This window comes from Tinamus guttatus, unplaced genomic scaffold (assembly GCF_059628265.1).
Source record: "Tinamus guttatus ecotype Peru unplaced genomic scaffold, ASM5962826v1 Tinamus_guttatus_pri_ptg000044l, whole genome shotgun sequence".
NCBI lineage: Eukaryota > Metazoa > Chordata > Aves > Tinamiformes > Tinamidae > Tinamus > Tinamus guttatus.
Window position 1 is genome coordinate 2,624,762 of NW_028288578.1, and position 22,739 is coordinate 2,647,500.

Genomic DNA, 22,739 nt, shown 5'->3' on the forward strand with positions numbered 1-22,739 from the left:
ATACTGATGCGCACTGAAACGGCAAGACATGGAATGCAATTTTGAGATGAGGAAGTTTGTTTTTTTTAAGGAAAAAAAAAAGAAAAAGAAGGTATGACTATACATTATATACTGGCTTTGGATAAAACTTAATGACTGTTTAAAAAGAAGAGTACACTTGAAGATTAGACTTTGGGAAAGGGATTAGTAATTTGCATTAATGTTTGTCTAATTTAATTTAAATGTTCTTCAGGCCCAAGTACACATGTGCCAGGAGGGGCCATTAATAAGCCTAACATGCAGAGTCCCATATAAGTGCAGCCAACAATGTTGACTGAAACTAAACTTGAAAATCCAGGGCACTAGTGCACAATATCAAGCAATAAAACAGCATTTCAGCAGTGATATTTAATTTAAAAAGAAGAAAGAGGCAGGGGAAGATCAGGCACTGTCTGTTTTTGAGGATCAGCCATTCTGCATTTCAAAGCGTCGATCCCTGCAATATCCAGGTTACTGTGCTAGAATCTCGACTATTATATAGCAGTTGTAAGAGAGGGAGGGCAAAGATGTGTTTACTCAGTGATTAGGGCCTTAGAATAAGCCTCTAGCTCCTAGAGAGACAGCTCACCACTTATTCATTTGGACCAATTCACAAAGCCTAGAAAGATTAAACATCCATGCTGAGAAGACAAGCGAATGCAGACGGTGAAAAAGAAATAAAAATTCTTTAAAAACTCTGAGATGACTTCATTATTTTTTCCACAAGGAAACTTTAGGAAAGTGTTTAGTTAGAGAAAAACCCACATTGACCTCTCTCTAAACCCTTAATCTTTCCTTTGTGGTGGCCCTGCTTTGTGGTAAGCGGATGGCTTTGCTCTCCTCTTTTCACTGGGAGCGGGTAGAAAAAAAGGCTCTTGAGAAACACTTTTAGTTCCAAAGAAACAACCCCATGAAACTGTTAAATATGAGATTCCATACAAGTGAATGTTTCAAAATATGTACAGTTTTCAGCTTAAAGGTTTAGGGACAAATTTTGGTCAACAAAACAGGCACACAAACAATGGCTGTTTGCACTGGAGCTGCCTTATAAGTGAATGTCGCTTTTTTGTTGCATCAACAAATCACGGCATGCACAGACTAAACTCGGTCATATGCAACAGACTGTACCTGGAGCTGATAATTTGTCCAAACTGTTAAGGTCAGGCTTAGGCATCCTGCTAGGACAAAAGTAAAAAGCTTAACAAACAAACAAAGGAAAACTACGAAGGACAGAAGCCGAAACATATGATTGACAAAAATCTTAACAGAAGTCACAAGTATTTTCTTGCTTGGAAAAAATGTATTATTGTAAAAGAGTCAGAGCTTGGAGTTTTGTTCTGTTTTTTACTAACCTAACCTATAACAGTATATATTTACAAAAAGGGTGTTTTCTAGCTGTTATTTCAAGGACTTTGAAAAATCCAGAGAAAACTAACTGACTAACTAACTAACACTGGGAATTTTTCTAACTAATACTAATAAAGTAGCCCTACCAAAATGTTGAACTATACTGACTTCCAGAGAAGAAGCCTAATAATGGAACTGCTGTATTTTTCATGTTTTCAAAAATGTATCGGAGGGTAAGGAGATAGGAAATGTACTTAGCTTAACATTTTAATGAAGAAAAAAAGCCCCGTGGAGAAGAACTTAGGATAGTATGACACACTGAAAAGGTCCCAAGTGCTGAATACCTTTAGGACTTGCACAGGCATTCACACACTTAAACCACTGAGAAATGCATTTTTCAGAACATTTTAGGGATTAAGAGCGGGTCCAGATCGTATACTGGGATTTTCCAAGTAACCTGGACATCGGGGTCTGGGTTTACAAATGCAGTCAGGAGTCAAAGTCTCATCAATGTCAACGAGTCTTCAGATACTGCTTTAACTCTAAGCTCTAGGTTTCACTGATCTCAAAGGAACAACAGCCACCTGAGAGTGGCACTAGCTACTCTTCAGCAGCTTAGCTATCTAAATACCTTCCAAAATCTCTCCCTCGAATATATATTTTTTAAATCTCTGTTTCAACGAGACTGTGGAGTCTCACGGGCTGCTTTGTCGCTGCTCCGGGGATGGCGACAGGCATCACTGCCCGCCCCGCACGCGAGATCTCTGCTAGGCCCCAAAGCGACTGAGCCACCAACTTGGCTATTTTTGCATTAGCTGGTGCTCCAGAAAAACAGATGCATTTTGTACGGAAATAGAAGATAAGAAGGAAAAGTTTCTACTGAGGAAGTTGTTTCTTTAAACACGGCTCGTAATGAGACGGAGAGACCAAGCTCTTAGTCACTGACCAAGCAATAGGATATCCAAGCTTCTCAGCCAGTTCCTAATAAAATGTGTAACTTACGCCTAAAAATATGAGTGGAAAGAGAACAGCAATGCAATCACAAGGGTGAGCAAAAGCACAGTTATTTCTAAATCTCAGGCTTATAAGTTCAAGAGGGATTGAGACAAAATCATTCACTATGTAACATCTGCCAGAGGCAGGAATATTCTTTCAAGTTGGTAAACTAATGAATCAAGATCTTCCTTTTTCCTCCTGGTTTTATGTAGTGAGAGCTCATTTAAATGAACAAAGGGACACGTTTTCACATCTTTAAGCCTTTGAAGGGAACGATCTGATCCACCTTTCTAAGGTAATCCTGGAGATCCTATGATCAGTCACCTTGGACACAGCTATTCCAACACCCGCAATCTTTTCTTCCTACGCAGACTGTAACCCATCTCTACACCATGGTGCTATACCTCTAACTTTACTCCACTTTGAAAAAGGATCAAAGCAGGATCTCTGATATAGGAAATTCTAAATTTTTTAGAAACCTTTAGTACTGAAATTAAAATATACAATAAATTACAGTGAAGTATAAAATCACAGTAGAAGAGCACTCCTATCGGTCCTTTTCGTAATGAGAATATCAAAGCCCTTAACAAAAATTTCTCTACCCATAAATGTAACACTGCTGGCTCCCATTATTTTTGTTCAACACAGTAATCATCAAAAATTGCTAGGATAAATTTCAATATTTAGGGTAGAAATCTAGTGATTTTTATTTGAAGTGATTTTTATTAGACCACCTACATAAACTTTCACTATAGAATTTTAAGTACAGAAAACACTGAAGAGAAAACCAGAGCCAGAGCCAGAGCCAGTAGATATGAGGGATTAAGCTGAATAAAGGGTTCGTAGTCACACGAGACAACCAAAATTCTAAATGGTTATGATCCAAGAGGTCAGAATTAAGAAAGAAAGGACAAAATCTGCAAGAATATCATCAATTCCACATTTGCTTGACAGAATCTGCCCCCCAAATCTGTGACTTCCCAAGACTTTGTGCCCATCAGTAATTATAAATTGGTCTGGAACAACATCCATTTGCCAAACTTATTATACTTGACAGAAACAGAAAGTTTCCTGGGCTCCCATGCAACAGCATCTAGGGCTCCTAAAGCACAAGATAGAGACCATCCCTCAAACTGCCTTTCTGTCCATTAACTTCCTGGAAACATATGCAACATAACTCAAGTGATACTCAACCCAGGCTCTTCCCAGATCCTGCACATAAGAGCAGGTGATGCAATGCCCAATGCTGGCGAGGACCTAGCCCATAGCTTACCACTAAAATCAGTTACAGACAAAAAGACTGTAGAGTACTCAACACTGCTTCTATAATCTGTGCCAGCACAAATGTGCATAATTATATTTCTGTGAATCTCTTTTCAGTATTAAGTTCATTACCTGAAATAATAGTGAGGGAAAGTTTTATAAATAATGCAGATAAAAATGATGAGTTAAGAAGTTCTGCATGAAGAAATATTCTGCTGCTGCATGCAAAAAAATCAGCAAACCATTGGGTAAGAAACAAGAAAAAGGTTTATTTGAACATGCCGAGAAATATTCTTCCTTCTAGATATTCAGGAAATAAAGTACCCATATGTGACAGGAATAGTTCTGCTGATAAACTGAATCTAAAAAAAATTGAATTGGAAGAGAAGAAAAACGTGGTTTATTTTCAGTATTAGGAATATATGTTGAGGGGACAATACCAACCTGTGCTATGGGAGATGTTGCACATATTAAAAATCAGTGAACAGAAAGGCTGAAAGAAGAAGCAGAAGTTGACCTGGGAAAGTAATATAAAATAAGAGCTACTGAAAAGGTAAAGCAGATTTTTTTAACGTTGCTCAAAACAGAAGAGGAGCAATCACCTATAATAACGAGAAGGTGAACAAACTCTAGTAAAAGAAAATACTTTAGTATTAATTGAGTAAACAGCTGCAATAGATTCAAAGCAGAGATTAGGTACCAGGATTACAATAATATCAATCTAGGCTAGTTTAAAATTCCTATATTTCAAAACACAACACACAAGAAAACTGCTTTCAGCTGCAAAGAAGCCTCCCTCAAAAATCTCAGGAAAAACTGTCCATTCTTCCATTTCTCCCATGGCATCTGGTCTGGCTATTTTCACAATAGCACAGCTACTTGAGCCAGTTCGTGCTTCACAAGCTGCCATGTCAAAGAATTTTAGCACAATAAGTAAAGGCTGAGTTTCCCAAAGGGAGATTTTTTTATTTGAATGTCTCCTTATGCATTTATTTATTTTCAAGTTCAGAGATAAAACAGTTTTTAAGGTAATGCTATCTTTGACCTCATTCCATTTCTTCTACCTAAAATTGGCATTGTCACGGGAGCAGCTGCTTTTAAGTAAAGCAGACATTCATCATATATAAGTATTAATCTTACCTACATAGAGACCCAAAACAAAAATACCTGGTAATAAAAGCTAAACACAGGTAACAGAAGCATTTCAACTTTATAAAAGGTTATAGATTCTTTTTCAAGTAGCATTTTCTTAAATAATTATGAAATTACTATCCTAACATGTTGAAACATACAATATTATATTATGATTTAACAGAAGAATACCCATTTTTCTTAGAAGAATTTCAACCACACTCTGTGTTTAAAACGTAGTTCTGATATAAGTGAATTTACTTAATATAACCAGAACTAAAATATTTCTGTAAGAAGCCCTCAAATTCATAGGTAATGGATTATTTAGAAGGAAAAATTCACAAGAATGCAGATTAAAAACAAAACTGGTGGCTGTCTCACTGGACCTGAATTGCAGAGCGCACCTTCTGCTCTGGACAGCACTGAGAATTTGTCAAGAAAAGGCTAAGATCTCTGAGCACTCTGGCTGCCAAGTGCTCTCAAATTAAATCAGTTTGAAGCGGTTTTCATTAAGATGGATTGAGTGTGGCATCGTGAGAAACACTCTATCAAATGTAGTGTTTTACTTAGTGATTAAGTATATACCAGTTGATGAAGCTACCCAAATCCTTCGTAATCCCACCACTCCAATAAACATTTAATGAGTATATAAGTTCAAAAAGCCTAGCAGAGGATTTAAACCTTCAATCTTGTTTTTATTTACTCTTGGAACTCAATTTCTCACTTCAAGTGAAGAATGCTGGTGCCTAAAGCTCATCTGTTGCCCTAGTAAAATTAAGTGCCCGCCACAGTAGAAATCAGAAAACAAGACATACAGGTTGCAATTTCTCCTGAACTTTTCCTTAACTACGATACATTTACAAGTATTTTATAAAATACAATTATAAAAGCACAAAGTATCACTTTTCTCAACTATGAATTCCAGGAGGCAGTATGAAAAATGTATGAGCAAGAAAAAATAGAGTAAAAACAAATGGTGCTTATACTTTTTAAAAAAAAAAAAAAAGCATAAGATGCTCCATAAAATAATGTCATTTGGTGTCCGAGTTCAGGGGACAAGGGACAGATCCAAAACTTAAGCCAGTATTTGCAAAAGATATTTAAAGAAAAAAGACCTAAAAATAATTCTTTCCTAAATCCATTACGTTATCCTGCAGAAGATCTGAGACTATTGCAAAACCACAGAAGTGTAAGTAGACAGGAATTTCAGATATATAACTAGCATAGGAACTATTCTGACAAGTAAAAAACTAAATAGTTGCATTGCATTAAAAATGGATTTGTAAGGCATAAAATAATACTCATGAAAGCTCATAATAGGCTCTTTTCTGTTACTATACTGGTGAATTATTAACTATTTCTGATGAAATAACACAAAGTGAACTTCCTAACTCAAGAATTTTTCATGTTCATTATCTGATTTCTCTTAATTTACTAGACTAATTTAGACTAATTTACTTTATTAGTCTAATGAATTATCATGAATTAATAGTTTTCCACTGAATTATTCTATAGCGATTTATACTCCGAAATCCACATAAAGTTATGAAAAGATCCACCATACTGAATGTGAGAAAATTATTTGTGTTCACAATAGATCCAGTAAGTGTTAAGATATTTAGTGCAGATTCATATTTTACTTATCTACATAGTCTTCTCATGATCATACTTATCATAGCATTCTGTTCCTCCCAATACCTGTAACTATGGGAAGCCAAAACATTCTTCATTTAAAAATCAAATATCTATCAAGGCAACAAAAGTAAATTTAAACAGCATAATTTTCTTGTTTGTGTTTCAGCTTTATCTATGCTTAATTATGCAGGGGTTTGGGTTTCTCTTTAGTGAATTCAAGTCACCAAAACTTAAATAAACTATTCCCATTCTAATTTTATTAAAATACTGATTTGACAACTGTGCATGGAATAACAGAAATTTGAGATGTCTGGCTAGAAGGACAGAAGACCTAAATAATAAAACTTTAATACTGGAATGTTCTTGGCAAATAAAGGCTGTATAAAGAAATAAGTAGTAATATATTTCAGAGACATTTGAATTTAAAATTAAAATTAAAATTTCCTTAGTCATCTCTCATGGCAGTTACCAACAGGAAATTTTGAACTTGTCAACCACAAGACTCCCAGACAGTGTTATCTGGCATTATGACAGCATTACTTCAGGAAGAAAAGAAAAATAAGAGGGAAAAAAAAAAGTAGTTTCAATGATTCAAGGACTCCAATAAAAATAAATCCTGACTAGCTAAGAAAACATGAGATGCTCACCATCATTTCAATGATATTCAGGGTAAATATTTTGGCCATTCAATTAAGAGAGTGTAACTGTTTACTATAATAGAAAGAGCACTCCAAAATCTAGTTTACCTTTGTAAAATAAAATACAGCATTTATAGTAGTTTCCATTTTCCTCTAAGTCAAATAAAGTAATCTTAATACACACTTACATCTCTAGCCTTCCCATAGAAGGCTTCCTGAAAAGCAGCCTCTAATGATCCAATGAAATAAACAGGATGACAGTCCCCGTATCTGTTTGAGATAAAATTTGCAGTTAATAAAAAAGTATGAAAATAAATAATTTCAACATTCTAGATCCTCACATACTCTTTTTATTAAAAAAGCCCATCATATTTGATGCACTGGGCTAAAACCTTAGATATCTGAAGTACTACACTTCTAAATATTTCCCCTCTGCTCTTTAACAGCTATATGTCTCCTGACATTCAAAAGCTCCAACTATTAGCTGCCTTATGCATTTTGTCACAGAGAAATTGTTTACATAAACAGACATTTGAATTTCTATACACTTTTTCCATAATAAATTATTGCTTATCTTTATTATAGTTTTAAAGGTTAACCAGAGGCTATTATATTGCATATCACTGGATCTCGCACACCCCTACATGAATAAAAATTCCATCACACCGGACTGAAAACAGAAGACAAACTTTGCATTAGTTTGTAGCATACAGAGTTTCTGGCTACTGAGCAGTTTCTACCTATCTGACCATTGTTCAACAATGCATGATTTGGAGTTATAAAGGTATGAAAAGCAGCAGTTCTGTATTTTTAATAAAATATTCATTTAGGACTGTCCAAGTACTTCATCATTGATAAAAAATCTTATTATAAATCAGGATATATTTTTTCATATTTATCAACTTCAACTTTTCTGCTCCTGTATACCAAATTAAAATGGCTATATACAATCCAAATGCTTCTGGACATAACTAATTAATGGAAAATTAACTTAGGCAAGAAGCTGCCACTTTAACTACGAAAATAGAAAATAGTCTATTCCTAAATTGTCTCAACCAAGTTAGCTTAGAAAGATTAGATTTCTATGCCTAAATTTGTATGTCTACATACGGAAATATGTACATATATTTTATTCTTACTCTTGCAGTCAATAGGCTAAGCTTACCTTGAAGAAAATTCTGCTGTAAATTGTAATAAGGCATCTCCTTCATTTTCAGCATTTTCTGGCACTTAAAGAAAAAAAAAAGAAAAGAAAAAGAAAAGAAGAGAAAAATGCCACCTTAAGGGGAGGTATTTTAACATGCTATATAAATTTTATGAAAGACTATAGTCAGAAATCTTTGAAGGAACAATGAATTTCCAGACACACCCATGAATATATCCTGGCTTTCCCAGGATAAATGCCCAGCTACAGTAAAATGTGATAAATCACTTGTTCAAAGTTAACACCCAGTACTTCCTTTAACACATTAAAGGGAAAGGATTGGCTTGAAAGGTTTGCTAGTTACATTCCTTTTTAAATTGCCCATAAATAGCATTAAAGACATTATACCATACGCTATGCCTGAAACAAACAAATAGCGTATAGAATAGATTATGATGAGCTAACTGATGGCTATTCTCTTTTTATAATTTTGGACAACATAATTATTGAAAGAAATTATTTTATGCTATTTGTAAATAGTTAAAAATTTTAATCATCACAAGTTGCTAAAACTAAGGCCTTGGAGAAGTTTCAAAACTGGGATGAAGAAATAGAGGCAGCAAGTACCTACAGCTACATTCGGTCATAGATCATCACTTCTCAGAATCAAATCATCATTCAGCAACTGCACACTAAAAACATGAGATTGTGAAGAAATTTTGTCCATGGGAAGATGACTTGGTTGTTATCAATCACACGAGTATACAAATGTATTAAAGTACACATTTTCTTCTGAAATACCCATAAGTCATGTTCCCTTTTGAAAGGTCATTATTTGTTTCTTAGTATGCAGAGCCATCTTACAGAGTAAACTGATTTTCAACTCTTACTCATTGGCGATTTCCTCAAGGCAGATGATGCTACTCCAAACATTTCTCCATCATCAACTCCAAACTCTGTAGCATCTTCAAAGTCATCTCCATCACTGTCACTGACCATATGAACATCAGTGCATTGCTATTAATAAAAAAGAAAAAATTAAAGGCCATCTTTCGTGAAATGCAAACATACAGAAAAATATTTACCCATTTCAACAAACACATTTGATATACTGCATTTAAGTTGACTATTTTATACTGTAAGCAGGACTTCTAACTTTTAGCAGAAGTCTAGTTGATGGAGCAATACTATGCGACAAATTAGACTGTTAAATAACGAGCTAGTTCTATATATATACACATAGTATCACAGAGTTGAACTATTTTTTTCCCCCCTCCAGAGAAAACTACAGATAGTTACTGCTACCTAAGAAAGAGTGAAAAAAGACACACAATAGTTTTGCTAACCAGAAGCAACGTACTTCAGCAGTCCTTGCATAGTAGGGGACAGGTACCAAACCTATTGACTCACATACAAATTTAGGACTCAGGGTATGTTTCAAAAATTTTTCAAAGCTTATAATTTACTTATTTTCATTCATAACTCATTTGGCTTGCTTTGTTACAACTACATATTACAAAAGTTAAAAGATTAATCTTTTTATATATATTTTTACAGACATACCTGACAATAGAAGGGAGAGTAACGAGTGCAAAATACAACTATCTCAGTTTCTTCCTAGAATATATGCGTTAAATAAAAATGTTCCTACCTCCTCTGACTGTTCCCTTGTCTGTACAGGTGAAGATCTTCTTCCAACTGTAAGTCGATGGCAAGGAAAAGACACTCCGGAAACAGCTAGAGTCATCTACAAAATAAAAAAGTAGTGATTATTTATTAATGTCAGGCTCTCACTTACATTTTTTCTTTTTTTCTTTTTTAATTTGATATTCAAATTAAAGACTGTACTGCAGAAGTCTGAATTAATTACACAGACATAAAGAAGAAAGCTTGGAAAATTCAAATGATTCCTCACAAAAATAGTCAAAAATCCAGCAACCATTCCTGTACATTCACTACTCATGTACTGCAGTGTTTTCTGTTAGGTGTGGAGTACAAAGACTTAACTTCGCTTTGAATTGATGCTGCAATATCTAATTTTAGCATCTGATATTTTCTATTACTGATCTTACACTAACTATATACAGCCTTGAGAGAAGGCTGTTTGCCCAGCAGATGAAATAGGGACTGTAGATGCTTGCAGGAAAAAAAAAAAAAAAAAAGGTAGCAACAGCTGTTTGTGCATTTTTCAGCAAAGGAGGTTTATAGGTACCCAAAGCACCTTAGAAACAAATGGAACTGCAAGGCTAAAACTGGCCTGAGCTGTTATTTTCTCTTAAATTGGGACTGGACTTTGAAGCACTATTTGTAGATTTGCTGAATTTAAACTAGAATAAGAGAAATATGTTGTGTAGTTAAATGAAAACAAAAAGGATTTATTGATTTGTCTGAGGGTTTTAAGAGTTCAAGTAAACTTTTCAAAAATTTTAAGATACCTTATTAATGATCTTACTAACACTATTACCATATTAATTTGATTTGTTTTCATGCTGAGACTATTTTTCTCCCCATATTAAAAAAAAATGAAGTGAGCTATACAGTGGGAGACCTTGATGAAGTACAGGCAATTCAGTTTTCCTTCCTAATTAATTCACAAACGTTAAAGCTAAGATGACAGGTACTGATGCAACTAATATAAAACAATTAAGTTACCTTGCAAAAACATTTTAATCATCTTGAAAAAGAGTTTAGTGTCAGAAATAGTAAAACTCAAAACTTCTACTCAGAAAGTACATTTAATTTCCACCTTGGTCATTACCAAAGGCACTTCCAGCATTTTCCATGTGAACTGCAACACACTCAAGCCCAACAAGACTATGGTGAAATTAGGGTCAGTAGAGAAATGATACTCATGTCAATAGAAAGAGCACTGCTCTCCTACTTTTTCCTACAATCTACACTTGTTAAATGTGGGAAAGAAGAAATGAAGGCAGTAATGGGGAAAAAAAAGCACCATCTGAAGGGCAAGATGATCAGACTCCTTTTTGGAGAGGCTATTGCACATTCTGTTCAAAAACGTGTTCATGGTTATGACTAAAGACAAGAATTCAAACACACTATGTTATTATCAGAAAAATCCTACTGAAGACAGTGAGACCATTGGGATCCATGAAGTAGAGATGGAGCTTCAGTAAGCTAAACTGTATAATACTCACTAAATTATATTATATAGTACTCACTAAATTGGGAAATTTGCCAAGATTCTTGCCTTTGAAGGCAGCCATAAAGCTACTAACTTTCCTTGTAAGAGTCCATCACTTAGCTAATAGCCAAGAAAATACCCACGTTTATGAGATAACAAGTAACATTTAAGGCAAAATAAAATTGCAGCCCCATTATCTTCCGTGCTCAACAAAGGAACTTTCAAAACCCCTCCAAAAAGTTGTTCAAATTCTTCTGTGCTATTCTTTGCCGTTTTGAGCACCCTTTCACATATTTCTTTATAGAGCTGCAGGATACACATGGGCTACTTCCCTCTTTGGGAAAGCACATCCAACATGGCAAAGGGAATCTGATGATCCTAAAACATAATTTTCTGCAGCCCCTAAGTCCTATTTTGATAAGACATGGGGTCAAATCTACAATATGAAGAGATCTTAAATTAAAACAGTTGGTTCATTTTGGTACCAAATCCAGCTTTTGCAGAAACTGAAAATTCTGAAAAAATATTTGATTCTGTACAAATCTTACTGCCTTTTTTGGCTGAACATTCAAAATGGTGCTTCTGTTAAATGCTTCGTTTGGAAACATCTAAAGGACAAAAAACATTTTCTAAATCCTATAGAAATCATGACTATCTTTTCTTGGGCACAAAATGAGACACTTTAATTAGGAGGATGCTGTATTTGTGGAACATATAATTTGACTGCAAAAACGGTTAAGCCAAATCAAATTTAAATCATCCTTAATCAAAACCCAAGAATAAATCATAAGCCTGACATTTAATTTACTGCCACGAGCACTGGAAATACCCTGCTTCTTTTTATGCATAATTCGGAATGACTTTACTCCTTGCCTGCTAGATCTCCCAAAGATTTAATTTGCTGCGGGTCGAAGCGAGCTAATTAAGCAGCTAGTTACCAAATGAACATTAACAACGTTAACCTGTCTGAACTAGCCTACTGTCACATTCTCCTGGTAAGGTTAAACAGAAGTTTAGCTGCATGAAAAACATCGCTATTATCTTAAGGGAAGTGAGTAATAATATTCTGGCACAAATGAAGTATTAGAGATGACACACAGGTCAAGCGTGACTACCTATGACACTCATGACAAGAGCGTATACTGTATTATTTGTAATGATCCACCCGTCTAATTAATACTCTTATTGCCTTTTAAAAATAAAGAAAATTGGCTATTATAAAACTGGAAACTTTGCCCAGGTTACACACGCTTCATAAAAGAGATGGTGGGACTTGATGATCTTGAAGATCTTTTCCAACCACATGATTCTATGAGTGACCCAGTAGTGGGGTGCTGCAATCTGAACATGCAGCCCCAGATTACAGTGGCTGAAGGTCCCTCAAAAATGAGCCTAGAGCAGCAAGGGTTCAACGCCAGAAGCCATTCCATGTTGCTCCTGGGCAGCTGCTGCTACGTTTTCTTTGCAAACATCTGTGTGACAAATCACACTCTGCTTCAGCTTCTTTGAGAAGCTTTTGCTAAGGAAAGGTTAGCTCAAAGAGGCAAGAGGTGTTTCACTTTGGAAGTGATCTACAGGCACAGAGGTGGCTCTAGAACTAAGTCATTTTAGTTTAGCAGTAAAGCAGATGGTCTTTTTCTCTCTTGAGAAAAACTCTTGAGACAGAAAGTTCAACCTTTACATCAATACTAAGCAAAAAGATCACTTCTGAAGCAGTTCAGGCACGTGCTATTCTATTTTTCTATAATCTAAAGAATTAAGGACACTCAGATTCGCGAATCCTAAATCTTTTGGGCTGCCATTTCTAATTTCCGTCTGTTATAAATCCACACAAGGAGCCCAGGACGACATCCTTCACGACGTGGCCTCCACGCAATTCAGCACCCTTCCCATCTGTCTTTCCATAAGGCAGGATCTTTGGAGCAATCAATTCAAAATTATACCTCACGTAAAGGGTATTGATATCAACTTTGCTGTAAACTGGAAACGTCTGTTTTCCCCTTGTTAGCCAACACAAAAACCAAAGTCAGACAGTATCTGTTCAGGAAATATCCTCAAATCCCCAAACATCACTTTTGCTCTGAAAACCCTGGCTGTATGTGAATAATATCTAGAATACTATTAAAAGTGGTTGAGCCATTGCAAGTATATCTAAATAAATATATCTAAATAATTAAGATTAGAAGTTCGTGCTAAGTTTGAATAAGTAAGGTCTTTGAAACTGAGCTGTTGTAACAAGTGGAATTTATCACATCTATAAATTTCTAACTGCCCCAGTAATAAATATTATTCCAGCATATACCAGCTCTGAAAACTAAAACACATCTACGAACACCATTTAGTGCTTTGACCATAACTAGCTTGTCAATATTACTCAGTTGTGTTTCTATGTTACAGGAAAAAAAAATGGTAAGCAATATGGAAAGAGTATCCCAAAATAATATTTATAAATCAGGAGATCATCAGCTGAACAAGAACTCTTTTTAGAAGTCCCGTATCAGGAGCACGGGGCTTTAATAACAAGCATACATCACATGAGAAGCTCCTCATCAGAAACGAAAGCACCGTTGCCTACAGACTGAAACCGAATCCCGACTCAAACGCTCCCTGTGGCCAACAACACGGACTACTTAGTCTGTTAATATACTGGGTTATTCACCTACGTGCAGCTAATGTATAAGAAACAAACATGACTTAGCCCTTTCCATAATACCCCACGGCGAGCTATTCAAAATAATTAGAGGTGCTTGCAGCAAAATATTCAACGCCCGTCAGGAAGCTCCATTACCAAAATTTCACTTCCGCAACGATCTGGACTCTCTTCTCATTGCAGGAATTACTGTGATTCTGTTTTCTCCTCGCTAGGTAACAGGAGGATTAAGGATAGACGGGTAAGGAAGGTGCTCTGTAAAACATTTCATTAATCATATTAAACTCACTATCCCACGATCTGGCATGTTTTCTTAATAATATAAGCTAACTCCCAGAGTATGACAAATGACAGTGACCGTATAGATGGATGCTTGGATGCCTTTTCTTGAAGCTAGGAAACATGCCTTTTTTTTTTTCTTTCTTTTTTTTTTTTTTTAAGCTAACTACATGAACCAAAAGTATGAGAAAGACCATTCTTATCCCAGTACTCCATATGGACACTGTACTAGCAGATGAGGTGGACACTAACCAACATACAGTGGAAACCAAACTCTTTCATGTATACCAAGAACAGTCAATTAATAAACGAGATTAAACAATTATTTGACTTTCTAGATCTTCTCAGCTGAAGGGCATGGCTCTGCAAAGAAGTTTTTCCTGTCTCTGGCTTCAGTTTATTCCCTGTCCTTTCAGTCAGGGTATGTAAAATTTTACTAAGCAAGACACTCTCTTGCTGCTTGGTTTAGACAGATTTCAGTTTAGATGTCTGCAATGTATATTCATCATCACTCATCCCTTCCTCTTGATGGACAGATCTCTAAGGAATTCAAACCAGTTCTTTTCTCCTAGTCTAACAGGGTGTCCTCTCCCTTTCTCCCCTCACTAGATGAGCTAAGTTCCCTGTTCAGAAAGACTACTATTCCAGCTATGCAGAATGGGAAATTGGAAATATTTTTCCAGCAGGATTAGGTCAAGGCACAGACCTAAGTCTCAGACTCAGGTCTTTACGACAGGCCAAATCACAGTCTGAGAGTGAACTAGGGAATTACAGAGCCTTTCCACCTACCTTTACTCTGCAGAAAGACCCCAAATTATCAAACAATCGATTTAAATCACATGGAAAATAAGTCACGCCGCTTGCTGCTCACTACACGTGGTTGCTCACCATGGGAGCAAGGTGACACTGAGACACGCTGCAGCGCGCGCGGTGGAGGTGCAGCTCAGCCTCAGGCTCCACATGGGCAAGGACACCTGAATCTGCTGCTCCAAGCTCGCTAGCATCCCCATTGCCACTTCTCTTTTGTAACCTATATTTTCTGAGATTAAATAAGCCTATGGTTTCCACAAGGACCCTGCTATGCTGTGAGAGGTCCTGCACGCCAGGTTGTTCTTACCACAGCTCTGGCTTTCAGCCTTTAACCAGACCCTCTAACAGCAAATGGGCAGCCCATGGTGCTCGAGCAAACCCTCACTAAATTCCCTGGAACAAAGAGGTGTTCAGCACTTTTCAAAACCCACCATTTAACTCTAATTATGAATTTAAAAAAATATATATCTTGTTTTCAGTATATAATCTTACAAAGCCAATAGGATATGGGATTTGAGAATTAATGCAGTCAAGTCTAAAAGCAACGTTTTAAACTTGGATGGGTTAAGAATTTCTGACAATTAAAGTTCAGCTTCTGCTCTGCTCTTCCCTTGAAGCTAATAAATATTTTCTTTAGCAACAGAATGCAAAATTACTTCTTTTCATACTGAAACACACTGTATGTAGAAGGCAAGCACTATCATATCAAGAGGGAGCAAGTAAACTGAAGTTGCATTAAAATAAATTGAATGAATATTCTGAAATTAATAAAACTGAGGTTGTAGTTTGTGAAGAATCCAACATTTCTCTTCAATAGCAGTGCCTTATTGACCACATAGCCTGAAGTATAGTATATAATTTAAAAAAGGAGACATCACTTAAAGCCTGTCCACAACATCAACCCTTATCCCTCCTTGAACAACAATAAGTGGATGTAATTCCCGGTTAACCACTTTGCCTTTTCACATCAAGTAGCATTAGCTGGAAACAAAAAAAAAAGGCAAGTACTCTCTAGGTTGCCTTTTATTAGAATTATGGCACAAATTTGAAAACAAACAGAAGTGTCTAAAAAAAAAAAAATCTGACAGCCCTTGAAATCAACTTCCTCTGGAAAATAACTTCATTCTTATTATGCATCTTCAACACCGCAGCAGAGACTCGATAGGTATTCAAGGTTTCATTTTAAACACTAACTGGATGAAAAAAAATAATCTGTAGGGTGGAGTATGTTCAGGTTATAAATCAGCAGTGCTTATTCTAACTCCTCACAAAGTGTTGTTGAGATAATTACTGCTGACAGCTTTATTCAAGGTTCATTTCACTTTTTCTACTCTTTTTCTGCTGCTAGAAGTTCAGCAGGGCCCATGGGAAGATCCACCCCTCACACCTGTTAGGTTTCTTCATGTTACTAGGGCCAGTTTGGACATGTCACTTCCAATTAGCGTCGTACTGGCGCGCGGTGACAATTACTTATCGCAGGTTTCACTTGAAAAAAAAAAAAGTTTCTAATCCCGCCACAAGAACAGTGTCAGAGTACGTAATTTAAACCTGTCAATGCAGGTTGTAGGAAATTCATTCCAAGGATTTTAGTGGTGTTCCCATGGTTGAACTCTTCACTGTGGTGAAGATTATAATAAGGAAGGAATGCTAAACCGTTAAAATGGAGATTCCAAAAGAGCTGAACTGAAACAGGACCTCAAATATTAACAAATTAAAAAAAAAATCCTTAGATTAGCACTGATAGATTGCTAGCCTTAATTTTCCAACTTTCTCCTTAAGTTTATTCCGAAGGGCTGCACAGCAAAGGTACCTATCTCATCCCTCCTTGCTTGTTCCGAAGGCCGAACCGTGGGAGCTCTTCGGGCGACGCGCTAAAGGTGGCAGCGCACAGAAGATACTCTGGAAGCTGCTGATGGACAAAGATCATACACGGGTCAAAGGAAAGAGGAATCCATGGCACTGTAAGTAGGAAGTATTACTGTGCCACGGATCCAGATGAAGGATGGTGGAGCAGGATAAAGCAGACTTCACAAAACACTATCAGGAGTTTCTGGAGAGACTTAAACTCTGCCCGTTCTTCTCCAAGCACTCCAGCTTTTGTTAAGGTTACTGTTACCCACCAGTTGGGTTGCTGGCAAGTCTACCAATCTCATTTGTCAGCCAAATGTAAGAGAAAACGGTCCCTCATTTTGATTATTTACCTGATTTGATTAAGCCTAGCTAGGCAAGCTCAGGAATCAAAGCAGAAGAACAGATACAGTAGTACTTAATGTTGCTTCAAGCCTCAAATATATTTAAAAGAAACAACAGGGAAATAATATTTGCTCATACAACAGATTCTAATAAGAAAGTGATGTATTTGAGAGATTGAAACAAATACCCAGGATCACTTCCAGAGTGTATTCTTGTTAGACAAAACCTGTAAATATTAAAAAGGATGGAAAATCTGCCAAGGCATTTGCAGCTACTTGAAACACAGGGTAACAGAATTAAATAAATGCTGAAAGACCTGGAACACAGTTAAGTATGGACCATGGGGCTAATTGTGGATCTTGAGTTAATTACTTTCCACTGATACGTTTTCTCAATGGTCTTTTACATCAGTTTTTTCTTCCCTCGCTCTGAACCCCAAGGCAATTGAGCACGTTAGCCTCCAAACTCTGGGTGATTCATTGTGTACTTCTGCCTTAGGATTTTTCGTTCATGCAGAGAAAGCCAGGCTTTCACATCAAGTTGATGTTAATGTGCACTGACAAAGCAACAGTAAAGGAGCTTCGTGTTTGTCACAACGTGCACTCCTTAATTTAGTAATTGCTTTATACTGATATGCAAATAATGACACATTTCTCAAATTTCCAGTTCCTCGGCTATGCTTTCACTAATTACTCAGTGATTAAAACTTACTCATGTAAATTGGTTAAGTGATTTTATTAATAAGCACACCTGTGTGAATGAGCATTGATCTGCAAAACCTACACACCCAGGACAGATTATAACTCACCGTGTGCTCCTGAATGTCTCAGGCACTGAAAATAAATATTCTTTCACCGAAACGAGACCTAAGATAAATACAGTGTTACTCATCAACAAACTGGGATTCCCAAATCTTTTCTCAGCGTGGGCCGAACGAGCACGACTGCCTTCGGGTGACAAAGAACACCAGGAGTCAAAGCACACATGCCCATTTCCATTCGCTAAATGAGAGTAGGATTGAGCCAAACAAAAGAAAAAGTCTATAGGAAAAATGCTGAGAATCTTTCTAGTACCTGGAAACGTGGGAAAACACCAGCATCCACAGATCCATTATCTCTCTGAAGACCATCACCACATGCTCTTCAGTGGGATTATGGCATTTTACGATGTCACTTTTACTTTGGATCATCTATTGGCGACCGTGCAAAATTCAGCTACACTTGACACGGATGTGGCATCATGTTCTTGTAACTGCAAACGATACTAAACCAGGAAAATTTGTCTTCCTAAGTCTCCTTCCCTCAAAATTCTTCACAGCTTAAATGCTGAAATCAAGGTAACAACACTGTCCTGTTTCACTTGCTTCTGTGCAGAAACAAAGCGTCTGTTGTTTCTGCTGTTTTCTTTAAGCAAACAGGTAATTGCCATGGAGGAGAGCATAATAATAATAATGCTTCTGTTTGGTCTGATCACAAATTGTCCCACTGTTTTTTTACTATTCAGAAGAGATTCAAAATTGTTAAAGAGAATTTTAAACTAAAGAACAACTGCAAAATGAAACAATAAGTGACGGTATAAAACACCAATCAATTTGAATCGCCCTGATCACTACTGAGCGCAGACATTCAAGGATGTATCTTGGGAACAGTTTTGCATTCACAAGGAGTATCAGCCAACCACTTGGCACATTTCTGGACTATGTTGGGATGCCATTTACTTCCCAGCATCATAAAGTGCTTTGGATGGCACACAGAAGAGCGTCTGGATACGTTTCCAGCACTATATAATTCCTTGGCAGACTTCAAGCAGTTGTGCTAGCAACACTGCTTCCAATAAATGGTGCAAACACTGATAGGCTTTTTGTGCTGCCTCTTCTCCCTGGCTATCGCTGCTCGAGGAATCCCATTTTTGCAGTGTTAGCCTTTTGAAAACATGGTGTGACTGATTTCTAAAAATGACCTTCTGAAAAGGGTGTCTGTTTCTTATTTTCTCTGCTTCCTTCACCTGGAATATATGAAAAGGCCTTTATTTCTTCGCACCAGCAGGATTAAAGGCACTGCACATACAGGCTCCTCAATTAAAGTAAAAAGGTCAAAACTGGAAACGTTAGTAAGTTGAATAACCACATATGCTTTCAGTATCCCTAAGCCTTCAGCTGTTGTGCTAAGGCAGACGTGTTAGTTTCATTTATTTACTAAAGCTATGTATAGAATGCTATTCCTTCCTGTAAAATTGGTACAAGTGAGGAGAGTAAAACATTAAGAACATAAAAAATTAAATTTTTAAAAAGTATATATAAATGTTCAGAGGTCTCAAATGACTTAAATACGAATCCTCCCAACATTTTAGGTTGGACTTTCTTAGATATCTAACAAGACAGAGGTGCCCAATTTCTAAAAAAAATCCACCAGAAGCCACGTAGTTACTTTTCTTTTTATGAAAGTTTAGTATTAAATCCCAGGCCTCCTCTTAGAAATGAGAAGACTGAGTTGCTTAAGTGCGCTGTTTTATTAAATGTCACAAGGAAAATCTGCCAAGCTGCAAATCTGTCTGAGTTTTGACCAGCGGGCAGTAACTACATTTAAAAAAAAAGGAATTAAATCCAACAATTTCTATCAAAAACTTGAGTTCTTCTTGTATTTGGTATCTGTCTAAAATAGATTTATCATCTAACATTTGTTAGTTCTATAGTTTATCACTAGTCTATTAGACTTGAAAAAAAAATTCCAAGAACAGACTGGCTCCATTTTGTGCATTTTAAAAAATTACCTATGCATTAATTTAATATGATTTAAACAACAATTTTTTTAGAAGAAGTATTTAAGAATATTACATCAGGCTCTACGTACAGTTAGAACAAAATCTAAGTAAAATTCTAGCAACAGCAAACATATTCTCGCTCACATATAAAACAGTAAGAATGTTGCTGTGGTTTTACACTGCTTTCATTTGCTATACAAGGCAAGTTCACTTACCACACATCTACTCAAAACGAAACTCTGTTTACAGAGTCCCAAACACCTCCAACCTACAGCAATGGATTTTCATGCACCTTCTAGAGTAGCTTTGGTCTGCTTATATAGTGGAGTTTCATTACAAAAGAAATAAGCACCACTGTGATAATCCTCTAGGAATAATGTAATTACCACTTATCAAACAGGTGTCTGCTGTATTCCAAGGAGATTATCACTTCCTATTCTGCTCTCCAAGAGCAGAGAATAAAAGAAGCTGCTACTATTAAATGGTTGAGGAGAAAAGGAGTCTTTGATAATAGCTCTTGCTAGCTTCCCTCAGCAGGACACGAGGCAAATGTAGTCCCTCTAACTTCTCAACACTGCAATGAATATTCTAGTCTTCGTAAGGTGAGTTAGAGCCCTTAAATAAGGCCGTTCCTGTTAATCTAAAAGATTATCTCTCTGTCTCTTCCTTGACTACACAAGGACAGCAACATCTATCTTGCTTCAAAAAGAGGAACAAAGCCTACCTTAGCAAAAAGAGCAAAAACCAAAAAACCTTTCAGCAGAGCAGGGTTGTAGTTATAACTCTACTAGAGTGTAAACTGGTACGAGGCAATTTTGTGTCATATTTTCACCAAACTCATGATTCAGATGACTTGAAAGTAAGGGTGACTAAACTAGCTCTCTGTTATCAACATGCACAAATGTGGGCAATATGAAGTAGTCCCCTGGATTTGTCTTCCTCACCAAGTCTTTCAGATATCTATAAAATCTGGGACTAAAACAAGGAGTCTTTGACAAAAGGAAACACATGGACTTAAATTAAAATTCTGAAATTACCTTAAGAAAATCTTTTGAAAGATTATGGCAGTTTAATGTCAACCATAAAGGTGAAAAGCTCTCTAACTGTGTTAGCAGAAAACAAGACAAGCAACAAGCCTACTATCAACAAATATTATTTCAAAAAGACAACTGTACCTTTTTTGACAAAGAAATGCATTTACTCTGGCCAGTGGGAGAAATGCATCAAGGAAACTGACATATGGATATACTGCTCCAAGGTACTCAAATAACCTGAGTTACTAGATCATGGAAAAAGCTCAGCAAAGAGGACTTGAAAATTCTTCCAGATATGTCAAGAGGGTCTGTTGTCACTGCCAAGGCAACACTGCGTGCCAGCCTCTTGAACAGGAGATATCTCAGGCATCTTTGAAAACGATGCCAAAAGCGCTCTCCTGTGAGAACTGGGTTACAAAGTGATGTAAGTGCATGACACAAGTTGCTATTACTATGAGGCAAAACACGCAACGGGTTTGGAGGAAAGACCAGGGTGCCAGCTGAGCATCCAGCACAGAGGAGCAGCCAGGAAGGTAGACAGCCTACGTGTCTGCCGAAGGAAAGGAGAAACCGCTTCCCTGCTTGCTAGTGATGACAGCCTGTGGCTTGGTGCTCCAGAGAGAGGGAGGAACTGGTGATCCTGCAAGAACCCTCTCCAGCCCAGGCAGGGGAGATCACCTCTCTCTGCAATAACTCCTGGGAAGAAATCGTTCCTGTTGCTACCTCTACTGGGATGTAAAATAATTTTTTTTTAAAAAAAGAAAGAAACACTCTCTGATATTTCTATGTATCTAAATGGAATCTAGGTAGAATCATGACACCAGCACATCACGTTGAAGCGTACAAACTTCTGTCTTACATCAGCAATGAATTTGTTTTTTCAAGTCCTTATGTACATGTCCATTATTAGCATTGCACAGTTATTCTCCAGAATCCTATAGAATTTAGGAGAAACTGATGCTTCGCACTTTAAACTGCATGTGGAAGGAAAGTAAGCAGTATGCTGCTAGCACAGAGGAGTGCACAATCTTCTACCTGGAGTTTCTATCCAGAGCTGGAATATGTCTCACCAGCAAGATTCTTCCAAGCATCTGGAAAACAGTCATGAGTAGTGGGAACTGGGTGCCTATATGATCTCCAGGTTATCCAAAGCCCTCTCAAGCAGAGTCCAGAATATTCCCTGCAAGGGGATATTCATTCATTCCCACCACTTTCATGGGCAACCTACTCCAGCGTTCAGTTTTGCTCACAGCAAAGAATTTTTTCTCACATCCCGACAGAATTTCTCCTGAAGCAGCTTGTGCCCGTTGCTTCTTGTCACCATGCATCGTTTTGAAGAGAGCACCTCTACCTTCTCTGAAACTACCCTGCATGCGTTAGAAGACTACAATTAGATCCCTCAAGTTTTCTTTGAGGTGAACAAACTAAAGTTCTTCAAGCTTTCTTCATATATAAAATTCTCCAATCACCCTCCTGGGCATTTGCTAGATTCTCTCCAGTTTTTCAATCTCTTTCAGGAATTGAGGGGAACACAACCAGACACAGTATTTCCTGCACTGAGCAGAATGGGAATAATCATATCCCTTGAGCAGTTTGCTATACTATTGCTGCCATAGCCCAGGACACAGTTTATCCCCACTGCTGCAAGGATTTGCTGCTCCCTCGTCTTCACGTGATGTCCACCACAATCCTTAGGTCC

At 37.0% G+C, this 22,739-nt stretch overlaps 1 protein-coding gene across 2 annotated transcripts in view; it reads right to left on the bottom strand.

Annotated features, from left to right (window-relative positions):
* The window catches only part of FAF1 (Fas associated factor 1), a 142,603-nt gene that overhangs the window by 42,388 nt on the left and 77,476 nt on the right, over positions 1–22,739 (bottom strand). For both annotated transcript variants that reach the window (XM_088536681.1, XM_088536685.1), the window contains exons 9-12: positions 9,824–9,919; positions 9,063–9,189; positions 8,194–8,257; positions 7,217–7,298 (exon numbers count right to left, since the gene is read on the bottom strand). In XM_088536681.1, coding sequence (XP_088392807.1) covers positions 7,217–7,298; positions 8,194–8,257; positions 9,063–9,189; positions 9,824–9,919 — 369 coding nt within the window. The remainder of the gene's footprint in view (positions 1–7,216; positions 7,299–8,193; positions 8,258–9,062; positions 9,190–9,823; positions 9,920–22,739) is intronic.